Source organism: Chelonoidis abingdonii, chromosome 14 (assembly GCF_003597395.2).
Source record: "Chelonoidis abingdonii isolate Lonesome George chromosome 14, CheloAbing_2.0, whole genome shotgun sequence".
NCBI lineage: Eukaryota > Metazoa > Chordata > Testudines > Testudinidae > Chelonoidis > Chelonoidis abingdonii.
In genome coordinates this window covers 5,076,544-5,091,901 of record NC_133782.1, presented here as the reverse complement: position 1 = coordinate 5,091,901, position 15,358 = coordinate 5,076,544, and the positions used below count along the sequence as shown (strand labels likewise).

General features: G+C 49.3%; 1 protein-coding gene across 3 annotated transcripts in view; it reads left to right on the top strand.

Annotated features, from left to right (window-relative positions):
• Positions 1 to 15,358, top strand: part of RGS19 (regulator of G protein signaling 19) — a 56,228-nt gene that overhangs the window by 25,422 nt on the left and 15,448 nt on the right. For 2 of the 3 annotated variants that reach the window (XM_075072203.1, XM_075072204.1), the window contains exons 2-3: positions 12,994 to 13,131; positions 13,628 to 13,764. In XM_075072203.1, the coding sequence (XP_074928304.1) occupies positions 13,102 to 13,131; positions 13,628 to 13,764 (167 nt within the window). In that variant the 5' untranslated portion in view covers positions 12,994 to 13,101. Of the gene's footprint in view, positions 1 to 507; positions 722 to 809; positions 930 to 12,993; positions 13,132 to 13,627; positions 13,765 to 15,358 lie in introns of all 3 variants that reach the window. The other variant, XM_075072202.1, reaches the window with a different exon arrangement.

Sequence of the window (15,358 nt, the reverse complement as noted above, 5' to 3'; positions counted from 1 at the left end):
AGTAATGCCCATTCCAGGAGAGGAAAATCAGCATATCATTAACCCTATTAATACGGGTGCATCCTCAGCAGCTGTTTTGCTGTAGTAAATCCGTTTTACCAGCAGGAATGTCAGAACGTTCCAGGTATTTCCAGCAAGCGCTAAACTTGTGAGTCTGTGGGTCAGATCAGGTAGAGGCAACTTCTCGATTGTTCTTGGTTTCCAGTTGTTGGGGGTGTTAAGCTCTCAGGCATAACACGTTGCTTTTAGCTTAAATGGCAGAAACTCTTGGGAAGTTGCTTGTGCATCACAGGGTGTTCTTATCTCAGAATATCTGTCTTTGTAGCTATGCCCATAGCTGGCTATGCAGTGACAGTCTGTGTCAGACATGGGAGCACAACCCTCAGCCTTCTGAGGCGCTTGAAGTGGGAAGAAAATGTGATTGTGAGATGCTAGTGAAGTAAGTTTTGCACCATTCCTGTCCTCGATTTTGATCAGCGCTGTTTTTTTTACCACCATCCTTCCTAGGAAAAGCGAAAACTCAGGCAGTAATTCCATCGGGGTATATATCTTTCCACTCCCCAGTAAAACATTTGTCTAGTAAACATAAGAAACACAAGCTCTGAGTTTCCTGGACCACGTCAACACAGATGGGAGCAATCCGGGGACGGGCCTGTCAGCTTTCACTCTGCACAGGAAGGCTCACCGAAGAGAACTCATTGATGATGCTTTCCCAAAAAAGGTCTGAACTCTTCATTTGATTCTGCCACTTCCCTTGCCACTCCCTTTCCTGTTAGAGGAGGTACTCAGTTTTTCATTTCTTTCTTCAGATCTGCACGTCTGTTTAAATGCTTCACGTAAACTGAGATGCGGTATCAGGAACTATAGCTGGGCTGCTGCTGGAGGGGCACGCAGAATGGCTAGATTGAAGGTTTCCATCCACAGAACAGGTACAGCAGTGGTACAGGCGTCTCCTTTGCTGCTTTGCTGAATTGATTTAAAACACCCGCCAGATTCTCTGGTCTGGGCGAGCTGTGCTCAGCACAGGATCAGAGAGGAGCGGGGGAAGGTAGCTTTACGTCCTCTTTGCAACTCCCCACCCCAGCTAACATAATTTAGGGCAGTAACACGCCTGCTGTCTTGTTCTTAGCTGTATGTGATATGTGTGTGTGTCTTGTTTAATAAGACTGAGACTTTTCAGCTTGGGAAAGAGACGGCTAAGGAGGAATATGATAGAGGTCAATAAAATCATGCCTGGTGTGGAGAAAGTAAATAAGGAAGTGTTATTTACTCCTTTTCATAACACAAGAACCAGGAGTCACCAAATGAAATTAATAGCAGCAGGTTTAAAACAAACCAAAGGAAGTATTTTCTTCACACAACGCATTGTCGAGCTGTGGAACTCTTTGCGAGAGAACGTTGTGAAGGCCAAGATTATAACGATTATAAGATTATATAATTGAATGTATCTGATTCTTTTTATAATTTTATAATTATAAAAAGAATCAGATACATTCATGGAGCAGCAGTGCTGCTTTAGCATGTGTGTTAAGGCTGCAGGTATGCCCAGTGTCATAGGTTCCCAGCTGGTGTCGAGGCAGCCGGCCGCCCTCTGGGGTCTAGGGGTGGAAGCCCACATGGCAGGAGTGCAGGGGAGGGGTCTGGGCTGCCACTGCCCTGCCACCCGGCCCCTGCAGCCCAGGTTACACATTGCGGGCCGCATAGGTGGCCCGCAATGTGTAATATGTTGAGAACCACTGTCATAGAGGATAGGTCTATCAATGGCTATTAGCCAGGATGGGCAGGGATGGTGTCCCTCTGTTTGTCAGGAGCTGGGAATGGATGACGGGGGATGGAACATTTGATGATTCCCTATTCTGTTCCCTATGGGCCCCCTGGCATTGGCCACTGTTGGAAGACAAGGGACTGGGCTGGATGGACCTTTGGTCTGACCCAATATGGCCGTTCTTATGTCATGACTGTGTGGGGAGGTGGCTCTGGATCACTGAGATTTAAAGGGGCAGACCTCAAGAAGCCAATTTCCCAGCTGCTTTGCACAAAGAGACTGAGAATCAGACCTAACCCCCACTAGCGACAAGGAGGGTGCAAATCACTCTCTGTGCCCGTCCAAACCTTGGTGCCTCCAAAGCTGTCAAGCTTATTTCAGATAGAGCACTGAGCAGCTCGCAGCTTGTAATGACTTGCGCTCAGAACTCAACTGGGGCTGAGGTTTGAACCAACAACCTGGGGAGGGGAGAAGGGCTGTTTGATCTCATGACTGCTCTTTGGAAGCACACATTCCCTCCTCTAGATCGTTTAGAATTAAGTGTGCTCTCTCGTCTCGTGCAGTACTGCAGGAGTGTGCAGGACTTGCTCTTAAAATATTACTTTATTAGAGATTTCCCATGTGGTAACACCTCGTATGGCCTGTCCTCGTGTGAAATCCTGCCTGGCATATAAAATCAGCCCAAAACTTTTCATCTCGGCCACCTCTCAGTTCCCTCTTGGTAACCCCCTAAGTTCTCACACTCTCTCTGTTCCTGTGACACCCTAAGGTGATACTTTGATCCACTTCTATTCTAAGTGTAGTTTCTCCTTTCCTACTTAACTTGGTGGACTGATTGTTAGTCTCTGTCAATCCAGGATTGTGAACCTCCTAGATAGCAACTGTGTGTTCTTTAGTGCCAATCTAGGAGTCTACCCCAAGCCATAAAATATAGATGGAGAGTGTGTGGGTGCCATATTAAGTTTATTTCAGTCTACAGTTACCACCTTTGTCATTTTCTCTGGGACAAACTGATGTCATGACTGCACTGACGCCTCGCAGAGTGATGTTTCAGTGCATCAAAACATCAGTGTGTTGTAAAATGATGGTGACTTTGGAGGCAAATTTGCATCCTGCCAACGGTGTTTGTAGCTATATCCTGTTAAACAGGACAAACAGATCATCGAACGGACACCTGATTTAGCGGTAATCTGCTATGTGAATTTACAGGAAAATGCTCTATGGAAAGGCAGAACTCTGTTCTCATTTATCCGCTTCTAGTTAAAAAAAAAAATACACAATTTTTCTATACATTTTTTCTCTGTATTGTTCAAAAGTACAATTTTCTCTCCTGATGAAATTAAAATTAATATGGCTTTTGTATGTCTCTGTCTGTGCCCCACACATCTCTGTGTTAGAGGTACGAATGCGCACACGTGTGGCATCAGTGTTCATTGTTTGGGAAGCTCACACATTGTATTTGTATCCCAGGGAAAACTGTGGCTCTCAGTGGTAGCAGTTGACTTTGAATTTTTAAATTGTAAAGACCTGCCCTCTGTAGGCTTTAAAAATGGTGAGGGGTCAGTGTCAAGGTCCCGTTTGCACCCAGACTTCATTAAAAACATTTTCCACCTATGACCCCTTTATTCCCTTTTATTACTGATAACCAAGACATGTGTATTTTGAGATACAGACCCAGATGTCCCATGGCAAAGCAAGGGTATGAGAGGCAGAAGGGATGCTTTACAGACACACTGCTGGGTAGCTAGCACTGCTGGGACAAGGCTAGTTATGTTGGGCTTTGTGAAGCTTTGTCAGAAATGAGCAAGGGCCCCTTTAAGGGAGGTTTTATTCTGTCTGCTTGGGAAATCTCCCTTGTTCAAGTCTTCCTCTTTTCAGAATTATCTTTCTCTGTCTCTTGCCCACAGTCTTCCCCCTCCTAGGCTCTTGAGACAAAGTATTTCAACTCCAACTGCTGGCATCAGCTAGCCTAGCTGAACTTCCTTCTGTGTGCTGTAGCATGGCCTCTCTCTATGAATTGCACTAGTGTCTCTATGCATTGCTTAATATTGCGCCTTTTGCCAGCTCTGTGTAAAACATCCATAAACACCCTGTAAAATATGTGCCGGCAATTGCTGTGAGAGGCGTTAATGCTCCAGCTGCATTGCAAAGCAAGATCCCTCCCTTCCCCTATGATCCCCTACCCATCAGGGGCTAGCCAGGTACACCAGGGTACACCGATCGATATTGCAGCCTGCGCCACGTGATTCCAGATGCCACCGCTACCCTTCCAAATTCCATGTGATGGGGACAGAAGGGAATCTGGTTTGTCTCTATGTGACCTGACATGGTTAGTGCAATTTTTTCCTCCTCCAGGCCTTCTTCATCCCCAAATTTCCTCCATCTTTATGTCCCATGCCATTCCCAGCAGCCATTATGCTTCTGCGCCGGGTGGAACTGTAACAGGGCTCCGCTGAGAGCGAGTCAGTGCTGCCTCCGCAGGTGGCTTGAAGGGTTTCTTCTGAGCCGCCTGACGAAAGCAAATAATCGTATTCTGCCCTCTAGGTGCACCACAGTGTGACACAGGTCTGGAAGGAGTCTTGCATGGCATGAGCATTGCACAGGGCCACCAAGCCAGCCCTGTAAACCTGCCTCGTTGTACGAGCGTATGGGCTCCCCGATGCCCACAGAGGGGTTCCCAAAGACTTGTGCCTCCCTTGCGGATTACTCTGTTACAAACTGACCCGTTCGCTCCTGTGCCTGCTTTGACTTTCTAGGAACGTGGGGGTCTTGCATGGGAAGGTTTTGCCAACGGCCCACCTGTCAGCATGCAAGAGTAAAGCTAGTCCCAACCCCCCAACCAAACTCTACACTCGCCTCGCCTTTGTTGGTGAAAGAACCCTGAAATCTTTTGACCAGCTCTGCTAGATGGAGTCACGTTTGTAGGCTGTAGCTTGTACATCGTGCAGCACAGAAGGGGTTAAATATACCATGACTCTCCTGCTAAAAAAGTCCCTAATGCTTTTCAGTGTCTCTAAGACACTTTCCTCTTGGCTCTCATTAGCAGTGTTGTTTCTCAGTATCCCCAGGCCCTTCTCCACCCCATGTCGTCTAGTCAGGAAGCTCAGTTTTGAGTCTTACGATCCAACTGGTTTAGAACTGGCCTTAGCTGATCCTTAATTTACTGCACCAGTCCATGTACCTGTTCGGATATCAGCAGAGACAAAGCTTATCCTCCGTAAAATGCTCGCTTGCCATTAGACCACTGATATGCCCAGACCCAATCGTGCTGACCAGTGTCGTCTCCATGTTTTTTTTGTACTCCCTCCCTCTGTCTGTATCAACCTGTTGTCTCTTCGCTTCTGCCTAGGTTGTAAACTCCTTGGGGCAGGGGCCACCTTTTTGTTCTGGGTTTGTGCAGCGCCTAGCGCAATGGCCATAACAGGGTTCCTGTGTGGCCACTGCAGTACTAATCATACTAAATGTATGTGAGTTCTAAAAGTACGGACCTCCTAGTGGAAGAGTTGCGCTCACCGTAGGCGTGCTCCCTCGTGGCTGGGTGGAGCGTGGCAGCTCTTCCATCTCCAGCGCCCCCTGCCGATGCTCGTGGCGGGCCAGCATTAGTCTGTCTCTTGTTGTGACTGGACCTTTTTAGCCAACGCACGTTCTAATCCGACTTCTTCCAGGGTAACAAAGTCCAGAGTCCTTCCATCAGGTTTTTGTTCCTGACTCTGGGCCCTGTGGTCCTTACAGCCTCTCATCCCAGGGCCTCCAAAAGTCCTTGTCCCTTATATCAGAAGAGTTCATGCCACATTCCCCCATGGCAGGCAGGGGAACCAGGCCCTCCCATTACGCTGGGAGGCCAAAGACCCTTTACTGACTAGCTATGGTCTGCACCGCCAGAGTCCTTGCTGCTGCCTCCATTGACCCCATCTTCCTACCAGCCATATCCCTCACCTGAGGGCTTCTGTGAGCCAGTCCCCGGCAGCATTCCACCCATGGTCCTTCCACCGGAGAGTCCTACCCCTGCTCGGCTCCCTTCAGGGTCTCCCCTTGCTCCTGGGCTCAGTCTCTCTCTGCTTCTCCCACACCCTCCCCCCAGGCCTCATGCGGGAGCCTGACCTGCTCTCCCTAGTCCCTTGAGGAACCACCAACACAGCTTCCCTCAAGCTTCAGTTCAAACGCCCCTTAGGTGCAGGCTTCTCTCTGCCTTTTCCCCCAAGAGAGGAAATTCCCAGCTGCTTCTCCCCTGGCTCTCCTCGGCTTTCCTGCCCACTGCCCGATGCTTCTCCCCAGCCAGGTCTGATCATCATTTATGCTCACTGCCTCGGGCTCAGGTTCTGGTTAACCAATGCAGGGTTTCTACAGGCCCCCCTCCACCCTGCACCGCGCACACACACACACTCCTGAGTCCCTCTCGGCCTCTCTGGTTCTACGTTGTTCTTCTCATTCACGAGCCCGAGAAGAGGGATCTCTGGAGAGCCCCGAATCCGAAAAGGGGGAGCCAATGAAAGGGATGGTATGTGATTGCCCAGCGTTCAGTTCATTGGTAGCTTTGGTTATTGCAGATGTAAACAGAGGCCTATGCTAAAAACCATTGGCTTGAGTTAGCCCAGGAGACTGAGAGGAGAGCAGAGCCCAGAAGGATCGAATGCCGTCTTCCCCTCTCTCTGCCTTTTCCCAGCGGCTTTCCTCTTCACACGCTCTCCAGCCACGGCGCTCTCCTCTCTATGCCCTGCTCTCTGACGCACCCGCACACCTCTGGGCCCACTGAGGAGTGGAGCTGGGCAGAGGTGTAGCTGATGAAGCCATTTTTAGGATTAAAGGGAAAGCTTTCCAAGTACTTGGGGTAGCTGGGTTTCCTCGTGTTTACTCTGTTCCTGCACATCATCCCGTTTTGCTGTAATTAGAGTCTCTGAGCGCTGCACTCCTGCTGGGAGCTGTTACCCTGTTGGAAAGCAAGGATTTGTATTAGTGGATGATTACTTTTCTACAGCGTATTGAAGCTTTGACTTAGTTATTGCATGTACCAAGGACAGGAGACCTGAGCAACGTTGTCTATAAGGCAATACCCTATTTCCATTTGTTCGTGGTTGGCAGCTTCCTTTTCCTTGGAACAATCAGGTTTCAAGAGTAGGGTCCGGGAGCTGTTTTTGCTAAAGCTTAGCGAGTGGTTGAGGCTGGGTTGCTGCTTGGATTTAGGTGTTTGCAGCTTGAGTTCACTGTAAAATGAAACAGCAGCCATCGCAATGGGAAAGGTTCAGTCGACAAGCAAACCAAAAAGAGAGCGGCTTTCAAAGGTTGCCTGACTGCAAAACCCCCTTAAAGAGAAGCCAAGATTGCTGCAAAGCAGGTTAACAAGGTCACAGGCACTCTGCCAGCATTTGAAATCTAAAAATAGGTACATTTGAGGAGAGAAATAGAGACGCTCCCTTTCAGCTCCAGTGAAATGTATTGGACAGTGGAATGTCTTCAAAGGGCTGGGAGAGAAATGTATAAATATTGCTGCTAAAAATCAAATACAACAAAATTTGTGACTGATCCTTGTAAAGGAGGGCTGCTGCGTTGTATTTCCTGGGCGTACAGAGTGCCTCGTGCAATTTATCTAGATGCGTGCGAATGCACAAATTACACTCCATATTAACGCCCTGCTAGAAAATTTAGCTGGGGCATGTACACAGGGTAACAGCCCAGTGCAGCCAGCTGTAGAGAGACAGGTCTGAAAAAATGCCCTCATGTAATATCCCAATTGGCAAACAATTCTTATTATAACGGGGTGTCTCTCAAAGTGCAAAAGAGTGGACGCGCCACCGAGCTCACTCTCCATCTCCCGTTCTTGCAGTCATCTTCCTGCCTTTCCACATGGTCCACAGCCATCAGCAATGAGACAGTTTCTCTGTCCAATCCTTTCTAAATCCTGCAGGCAGCCCTGTGTGAAATAGAGGGAAGGGAATGTAGAGAGACAACATAGACTAGTGGATAGTGTGCACTGGGCTGGGAGTCAGGAGATGGGGATTCTATTCCCAGCTTTATCACTACTCTGTCGTGTGATATGGGCAAGTAACTTTGGCTCTCTGCTCCTGTTTCTCATCCCACCCTTTGTCCTGTCTCGTCAGACTGTTAAGATCTTTGGGGAAGGAACTGTCTCTTGCTCTGTTTGTACAGCTCCTAGCACAATGGTTCCTGATCTCGGTGGCATCCTAGTCCTGAATTATGGAGCAACCTGACTGGTTTGTGGCAAGCACCAAATGTTTTTAAGTGTGGTTATTGATTAGGAAGTTGACTAACCAAACCAAACTATTTTGTGCTGCCTCCCAGCATTCAGTTTACTGTGCTGCTGATTTTGTACAGGCACCACAGAACTGTATTGTAGGAGTTATCAGAGGGGTGGGAACTGGAGGCTTCGACACACGGGTGGGAAAAATACGGGGCATTGGTGCCCAGCGAATCTGCTGGTTTGAGCACCAAGGAGCACAGTTGTGGGTTTTAATTTTGGGGAGAGGTTTTTGCTTTTACCTTCATATAATGGGCAGTGGCAGAAGTGATGTGTAATTTTGGTGAAGGGCATCAACTCTTAGTTCCTTATCCTTGACAGCAACCACGCTCCTCACCGTCCCAGTATCCACTGCTGCATCCAAAAATGATGGCTAAGCATGCTGGCGGGATGTTTCTGCTAAAATGATCAGCAGTGAAAAAATTAATTATTGTGACATTTTATTTGTTGTCATTATGATCCAGAGTGAACAGGGATGAGTTACAGCTCTTGGAACTATGGTTTCAGGCTGTCTTATTTGCAAATGCAGGCAGCCAGGCATGGCTGAATTGGGTCCCATTTGGTTTACATGATGAAGATTCTTCTTGCAATCATGATGTTTAATTTTAATTAAAGCTTAAATTTTGGAGCATAGTTATGCCGTAAACTTTTCAGTTGGAAAGTTGTGAAAGACATGAGCCTGGATGGAGCATGGCTGTAAGTGAGGTACCATGATGCAAAGTTGAAGTAAAAGCAACAACATCCATAAATAAGCATTGAATAGGTGTTTTAACCAGTGTAACCAATCGCAACTGACTACAGAGGATGGGATGGGATGGGATGGCTGTGCAGCCTTTGAACGATGCTGTGGGGAACGGGGGATACATTTAGCATTGTAAGATAATAGTCTTTGAGTTGAGGCAGGGCTGGCATGACAGTTCAGCAAGGCTACCTGGCTAGAAGGTGTCTGGTAAATTTTGCCTGAAAAGTTTCCAGCCCTAGAGTAGGTTAAATTGATTTAAATATGGTTTAAATCCCCAAATCAAAAGCCTTGATTTCACCTTTTTCCATTTGTACTTCTGTAATTTTCTAAAGAAAGATTCATTCTCATTCATTGATATAACCATTAAAACATGTTGATTTACAACTAATAGAGAGCCCTTACACTAGATTTGGTCCATCTTTTTGCTACCTAAGAGGCTATGCTATTATATCTATATACACTTATTTTCAGATTCTGATTAACTGTACCTTTTTAGTATGTTAGAACATGGTGAAGGATATATTGCTTTTTTACTAGATAATTAATTTTTTGTTCATGATTTGTGTCAAGTTGCATTAGGATGGTAACTAAAATTTAATTAAACACACAAAAAAGCATATACAATGTATTTTTATTAAACAAAACAAGCCCTTAATACAGTACATGACCTAGTGTGCCATATTTATAAAGCTTGACCTCAAAAGCTGGATGTTTTCCCCCAAATTCTTTCTTTATATAGAAAAGCAGCCTTTAACTCAAAGTTTTTGCTAGAGACTTGGATTCAGCATATTTTTTTATTTGTTTTAAAAGATCATAAGTAGTTTAGACCTTAACATATTTTGTATTAAATTCAAATTGCATTTTAAGCAGGTTTATTTTTAAAAAGAAAAACTTATTATAATTTAAATAACAAAAAAAAAAAAAATCTGATTCCTCCACTGCTCCTCCAAAAAATCCTCAGGTTTTATCCACCCTGGCCCAGGGGCTTGGACTGAGCCCGGAAATGACCTAGGATCCTATGGAAGGTGTGTTCTCTGTGACTTTTCCTGCTAAAGAAGTGGGCTGCAAAATTCTTCCCAAACTGAAGTTTCCGTTGCCCCATCATGAGCCAGAGATACATTGACTCCAGTAAGGAGATGCTCAGTGTGTGAATCGTTGTGGCTAGATTCCCATCTGAGAGGACGGGGCATAGTTCCCTGCTACGCTGATGCTGCTCTTCACCATTCTTCCTGCCCCAACCTGGAGTTACTTTGATAAATGGAGGGGAGAGGTTGATGTCATGGCTGGATCCACTTCAGTCTTGCTTCAGCTCCTTTTGACCTGGCTATTCTCTTCATCGAGGGGCTAACCTCACGCAGGCATGTTTCTTGTTTACGATTTGTATTGCATTAGTGCTTAGAGACCCCATCGTGGCCCCATGGTGCTGGGCATTGTACCAACATGCAGTAAAGAGACAGTCCCCGCCCCAGACAGTTTGCCATCCCAGTCAGTTATTGTGCTCTCTTGGCTGCTGAGAAGGAGCTGGGTGCTGTCAGTGCACTGTGGCTTCTCCCAGCCGCTCTGATGGGATCTCTGGTCGATTTTAAAGAGGAAGGAGGATTGGATGGATACCTGCAGAACTCAGGCCTCTTGGGGACGCAGGGCAGCTGCTTATCGCATCCTTACCTAGGTCTGGTGTGAGCTGCTCCACCCACTCCAGCAGTAAAATGGGGATAACAGCACTGCCTACCTCCCAGGAGTGTTTGCGGATAAATACATATGTCAGAGATTGTGAGGGGATCAGGCCCTAGGATACCGGGGGTATAAAAGTACCGACGCTCGCAAGGTTTGGTAAGTGGGTGGGCAGCACCTCGAGGAGCGGCTGAGTGGTGGAAACATGACAGGTTGGCGTGCCTCCGTCACCATCCGTCTAGAACTGTGTGTCACGGCCTGGTACTTGTCTTCTGTTCTGTCCAGAGGGGGTGGGGGGTCCTTCCCTCCTGTCAGTGAAATGTCTTCCAAGCGGGTTGAGAGTTCTTTGCCATGCCGGGGGCTTGGGCAGGCCCTCTGGTTTGCGCAGCCCAGGCCAATAAACCACTTTGCTGTCTGGCATGGTTCTTTCTGCTGTGATTCTGCCATGGCTGTGGTGGAAGAGGAGGCGTGTTTGCCTCCCTCACTGCATGAGTGCATTGTGTCTTTGAGCCCCTCCGGCCTTTGGAGCAGCAGTTTGAAATGCTTCTCTGTACCTCTACCGTGGACTCGCGCCTCTTAGCAAAGAAAAACTGTTAAGCCCTGCTTTGTAAGAAAACTTCCCTTTCCCATCTCCCTGTGCTCAGGTGGCACTATCTAACTCTCCCTCAGCTTCTCCAGGGCAGTCCCATCCTGCATCAGTGGACTTGCCTCTGACTCCTGGATCTACCGACTCCCCTTACACGTACAGGGCTTCCCAGGAAGGAGGTAGATGCAGCTGTGTCTTAATGTCACGATGGAGCTCGCCCAGGGAGGCAGTAAACTCTGTGGCTGTGGAGAGCATGGGATTGCACAACAGAATTCCAAGCAGAGCCTTCGATCATAATATTTGGTATAACATGCCTGTTTCCCTTGCATGAGGCTCTGGCGTCCAAACAAGAGGCTGTCCTCAGGAAGACTGTTCAGGGTTGTTGCCTCGTAGATAACGAAGGGTTTAATGTTATGTTTGGAGGATTTCTTTGATCTGCCTTCCAGGTGGAAGTCAGAGATCTCCCAGCCAGAAATCCTTCTCTCAACAAAGCCAGAGCTGGGAAGGCCAGCACTTTGTGGGAGGTATTTCTGAGCATGTCCTAGGGGCTGTGTTTCACTTAGTAAGGTGACTATGCACCAGGGCCTGCCTCCCTGCTTGGTGAAATGCTGTGCAGGCATTTGGGGTACCAGAGGCCAGAGCTGTCCCATGGGTACAGCGAATCGGGGTGACTTCCCCAGGCCTCGCAGGCTGAGAGGTGAGGCTGGCAGACGAGCGGGGTGAAGAGGCGAACTACTGGCAAACGGGGTGGATGAGGAGGAGCCCCCCGTACCAGAACCTCCCCCTCTCCCCAGTGCCTCCTGCCTGCCAGCGCATCCCACCAGTCAGCGCCTCCTCCTGCCTCCCGGTGCCTACCACGCAGCATGCTCGGAGAGGGGGCGGAACTGAGTGGGGAAGAGGTGGGGCGGGGGTGAGGGCTTGAGGGAAGGGGTGGAGCGAGGGTGGGGCCTGGGCAGGGCCAGGGATGAGCACCCCCCAGCAGATTAGAACCCCAATGCCTATGTCTTGGGCCCCGCACTCCCCTAGGGACGGCCCTGCCAGATGCTCTCAGGAAAACTCAACTCTCTACTATGAAGATGGCTCTGGGGGAGCTTGAATCGTGCCCTGTCGCTTCCCATGTGAGCAGAGGCGCAAACTGGTTCGACTGCAAAACTGGTCTTCCCGTAGCGCTCTCCACCCGCCCATGGTTCTATAGGGCACAGGTGTCCTCAGCTCTGTTTCTCTCCATCCTGTCCATAGCAGGACAAGACACTTTCCAGGGTAGCTCCTATCCATCCGCATTCGCCATTCCTACCTTCACTTGTCCCTCTGGCTGAGGAGGGGTTAGAACCTCCCCAGGTTTGGGCAGCCCAGGACAGGGTGTGACATTCTTAATCAAATCCGTGTTCCTCCTGGATCATTACCAAGGGGCCTGTAACAGGCCGGGCCATAGTAGTTCATACGGCAGAAGCTCTGCTCTTGCCTTATCCAGTTCTCTTAGCCTGTGTCTACACTAGAGGAATCTAAGGAAAAATGACCACCAGAGGGAACTGTCGAGTAGGCAGGGCAGGGCTGGACGACCACAGGGCCTCACCTACTGTAGGGCTCCCATCGGAGCACAGGAATCACTGGCAGAACCTGACGTGGGCACTAATGCTGCGATGGCGCTCTGAGCTGGGCAGCAGAGCACAGGGCATCGTGAAGCATTAGCAATGAGCACTGCAGAAGGGGCTGCTTGGACAGACACTCCTAAATGAGCAGCACTTCCCCTCTCACCTTTTTATTTCCTTCCTTGCATCCTTTATGTTCTTGCCCCTCTGGCGCTGTTAGCAGTGCTCCGTTGGCTCCAATGCTGGAGACGAGCCCTTGCTAACTTTGACCTCCTTCCTTCTCAGTGGCTCTTTCCTGCCTAAATGTCCCCAGCCTGCAGGAGAGGGGGGTCCCTGTTTTGGCCTGCAGGTGGATTTAGCTCAAGGAATGCTTCTCTGTTCTCATAGGCTCCATCCAGTAGGCTGCAAAGGCCCTAGGGGGGCGTGTCGACAGTCACCGGCATCTGGGAGGACAGGCGAGCAGAGGTGGGCCAGCAGGGAACATACAAGCTGCCCATGCCGACTGTGTATGAAGCTGGGAAGCAGGTGAGCTGGAGATCTAACCTGCTGGGGGACCAGAGATGAAGTAACCATCGTAAAGGAAAATCCGGGGACTGGCTGGCCTGGGGCAGAGCCTTAAAGAAATCCCAATGAGCCACTGAGCAGGTAGCAGTGCAAATGCAGGAAGTACCGCCCAAGGCTTGGCGATCTGTGCAGCGAGATTCCTGTCTGTGCTTTGTATTCTGGAGAGAGAAAGAGCCCACGCCTTCGCCCTCGCCCCACCCCTCTGGAGTAAGAGACGTCTTCCTCTCTAGCCCAGCTGCTAACTGCCCAGGTTGTACAGGTGCCTGGTTGTTACATGGTAGCAACTCCTAAAGGTTCGTCATTCTGTCCAGAGGGTGTCTGAGCTCTGCAGTGCTGCTGGCGACCAGCGCTAAGCAGAGGGGGGAATCTGGGTTCCGGGAAGTGGGGGGGAGTTGGGCTGGGAGGGGTTCATAAGGCCCTGCGACTTGTTTATCCTCTCCATGCTCTTCCCTTCCAGTACATGGGACCTGAGTCCACAGAGAGACCCCTTTCGATGTCCCGGCATGAGACCTCTCCGACAACGATGCAACCGGCTGGCAACCACCGCCCCAATGCCTGCTGCTTCTGCTGGTGCTGCTGCTGCAGCTGCTCGTGGTATGTCCTATGCCCTGCTCAGTACCAGAGGCGCCAAAGAAGCCCCCTCCCCATCCCTCTCACTTCCCGTGTCACCATCTGGCACCATTGTTGGATCCCCATGTGGGTCATGTTCCAAAATCTCCCCCATCAGCTCCATGTTGCTCAAACGCCAGGTGTATTGTTCACGGGGGGCCCCTTAGTCTGAGATTTTGTCCTTTGTTTAGGTTGTAAGATCTCTGAGACGGGGACTATCTTGTGCTCTGTGTCTGTGCAGTGTGCTCCTGGCCCATGGCAATACAGCCAAGCTAGCATGGCTTTGCCAATGCCCCATGGCACTGAGCCCAGAGCACCCCTTTGGGGGAGATGTCTGCAGGTTTTTCCGGCTGGGTGTGATGTTGGTCCAGGCCTCCAAAATGCAGAGCTGCCTTTTCTTAATCTGCCACTAGAAGCTTGTGGAGCATGTGTGGGAACGGCCTCCCCCCCGCCGGGCTGAAGCATCCAGGACATTTGTGTATTTGCGCTTGGTTTATAGTTGAAGGCTAATTGGTGCAGTGTTTAAAAACTGACTGTAAACACCATTTTGAGCAGATGGTCCCAGTGTTTGTGCTGCGGGTTGATCTGAGCCCCATGGAGCACACTGTGCGTGCGTGTGTTTGCACTCTCCTCCACGCAAGGAAGTTGTAGATTTTTGTCCTGAGATTCTGAACGTAGTAAATGGACAAAAGAGGCAAGTTTTCTGAAATGAACAGAGTGTAAAGCAACTTGTGATCCGGGGAATCCTTGAGGCAGGACCTATTAATCACTCTTTGGAAACTTGTTAAATCCACAACACACTGTGCTGCCTCTACCAGACTGCACAGCACAGAGAAGTGTGAGTAACTTTAGGGCCAAAACCAGGGGGGCACAGAAATCCCATGCGGGTGATAAGACTCTCGGTCCCCCAGATCTAGTGCCAATAATCTGTTCCAGATGGACCTAAAATAGTCCACAATGTTCTCCTGATTCAGAGCGAGGGAGCCCCTGCCTGGCTAGTACCAGCACAGATTCATGAGGTGGGGTATTTGCTTCTCTGGTGCCAGTCGCACTAAATACCCAGGCCTGGATTTCTGAGCCCAGCAGGTGGGGAGTCTTGTTGTCCGGTTATTCCCATGTCTGCACACAACCTGCTCAGGATTAGGATGCCCAATGCAGGTTATTTTATTTTATTTAGCCAAGTTAAGGGGGAAATAATGATTCTTCCTGGTTAGAATCGCTGTCATTTTCATGCTGGGAGCTGTGTAAAACCATGTCAACACGTCTGTAAGAGCAGCTGGCAGCAGCTGCTGACCAGTTTACTGGTACAGTGTTCCTGCCCAAGCAAGATGCCCCTAGTTTTCAGTGTCAAACAGCATTTGCGCGCTGAACGGCAGGCCCAGAATCGGTCTGTCTCTGGAGGAGGCAGTAGGACGCTGGTGGGGTGCAGGAAACCTTCCGGTGGGCTGGGCACATTTGTTCTGTGCACTGTATGACCGGGGGGAGGGAGATTAATGGGGGGGCATCTGTGACCTTTGGAAGCCCAGCCTCTCATGAAGGAGGATCCCACAAATATCCACCGCACAATGGTTGCCTGGGA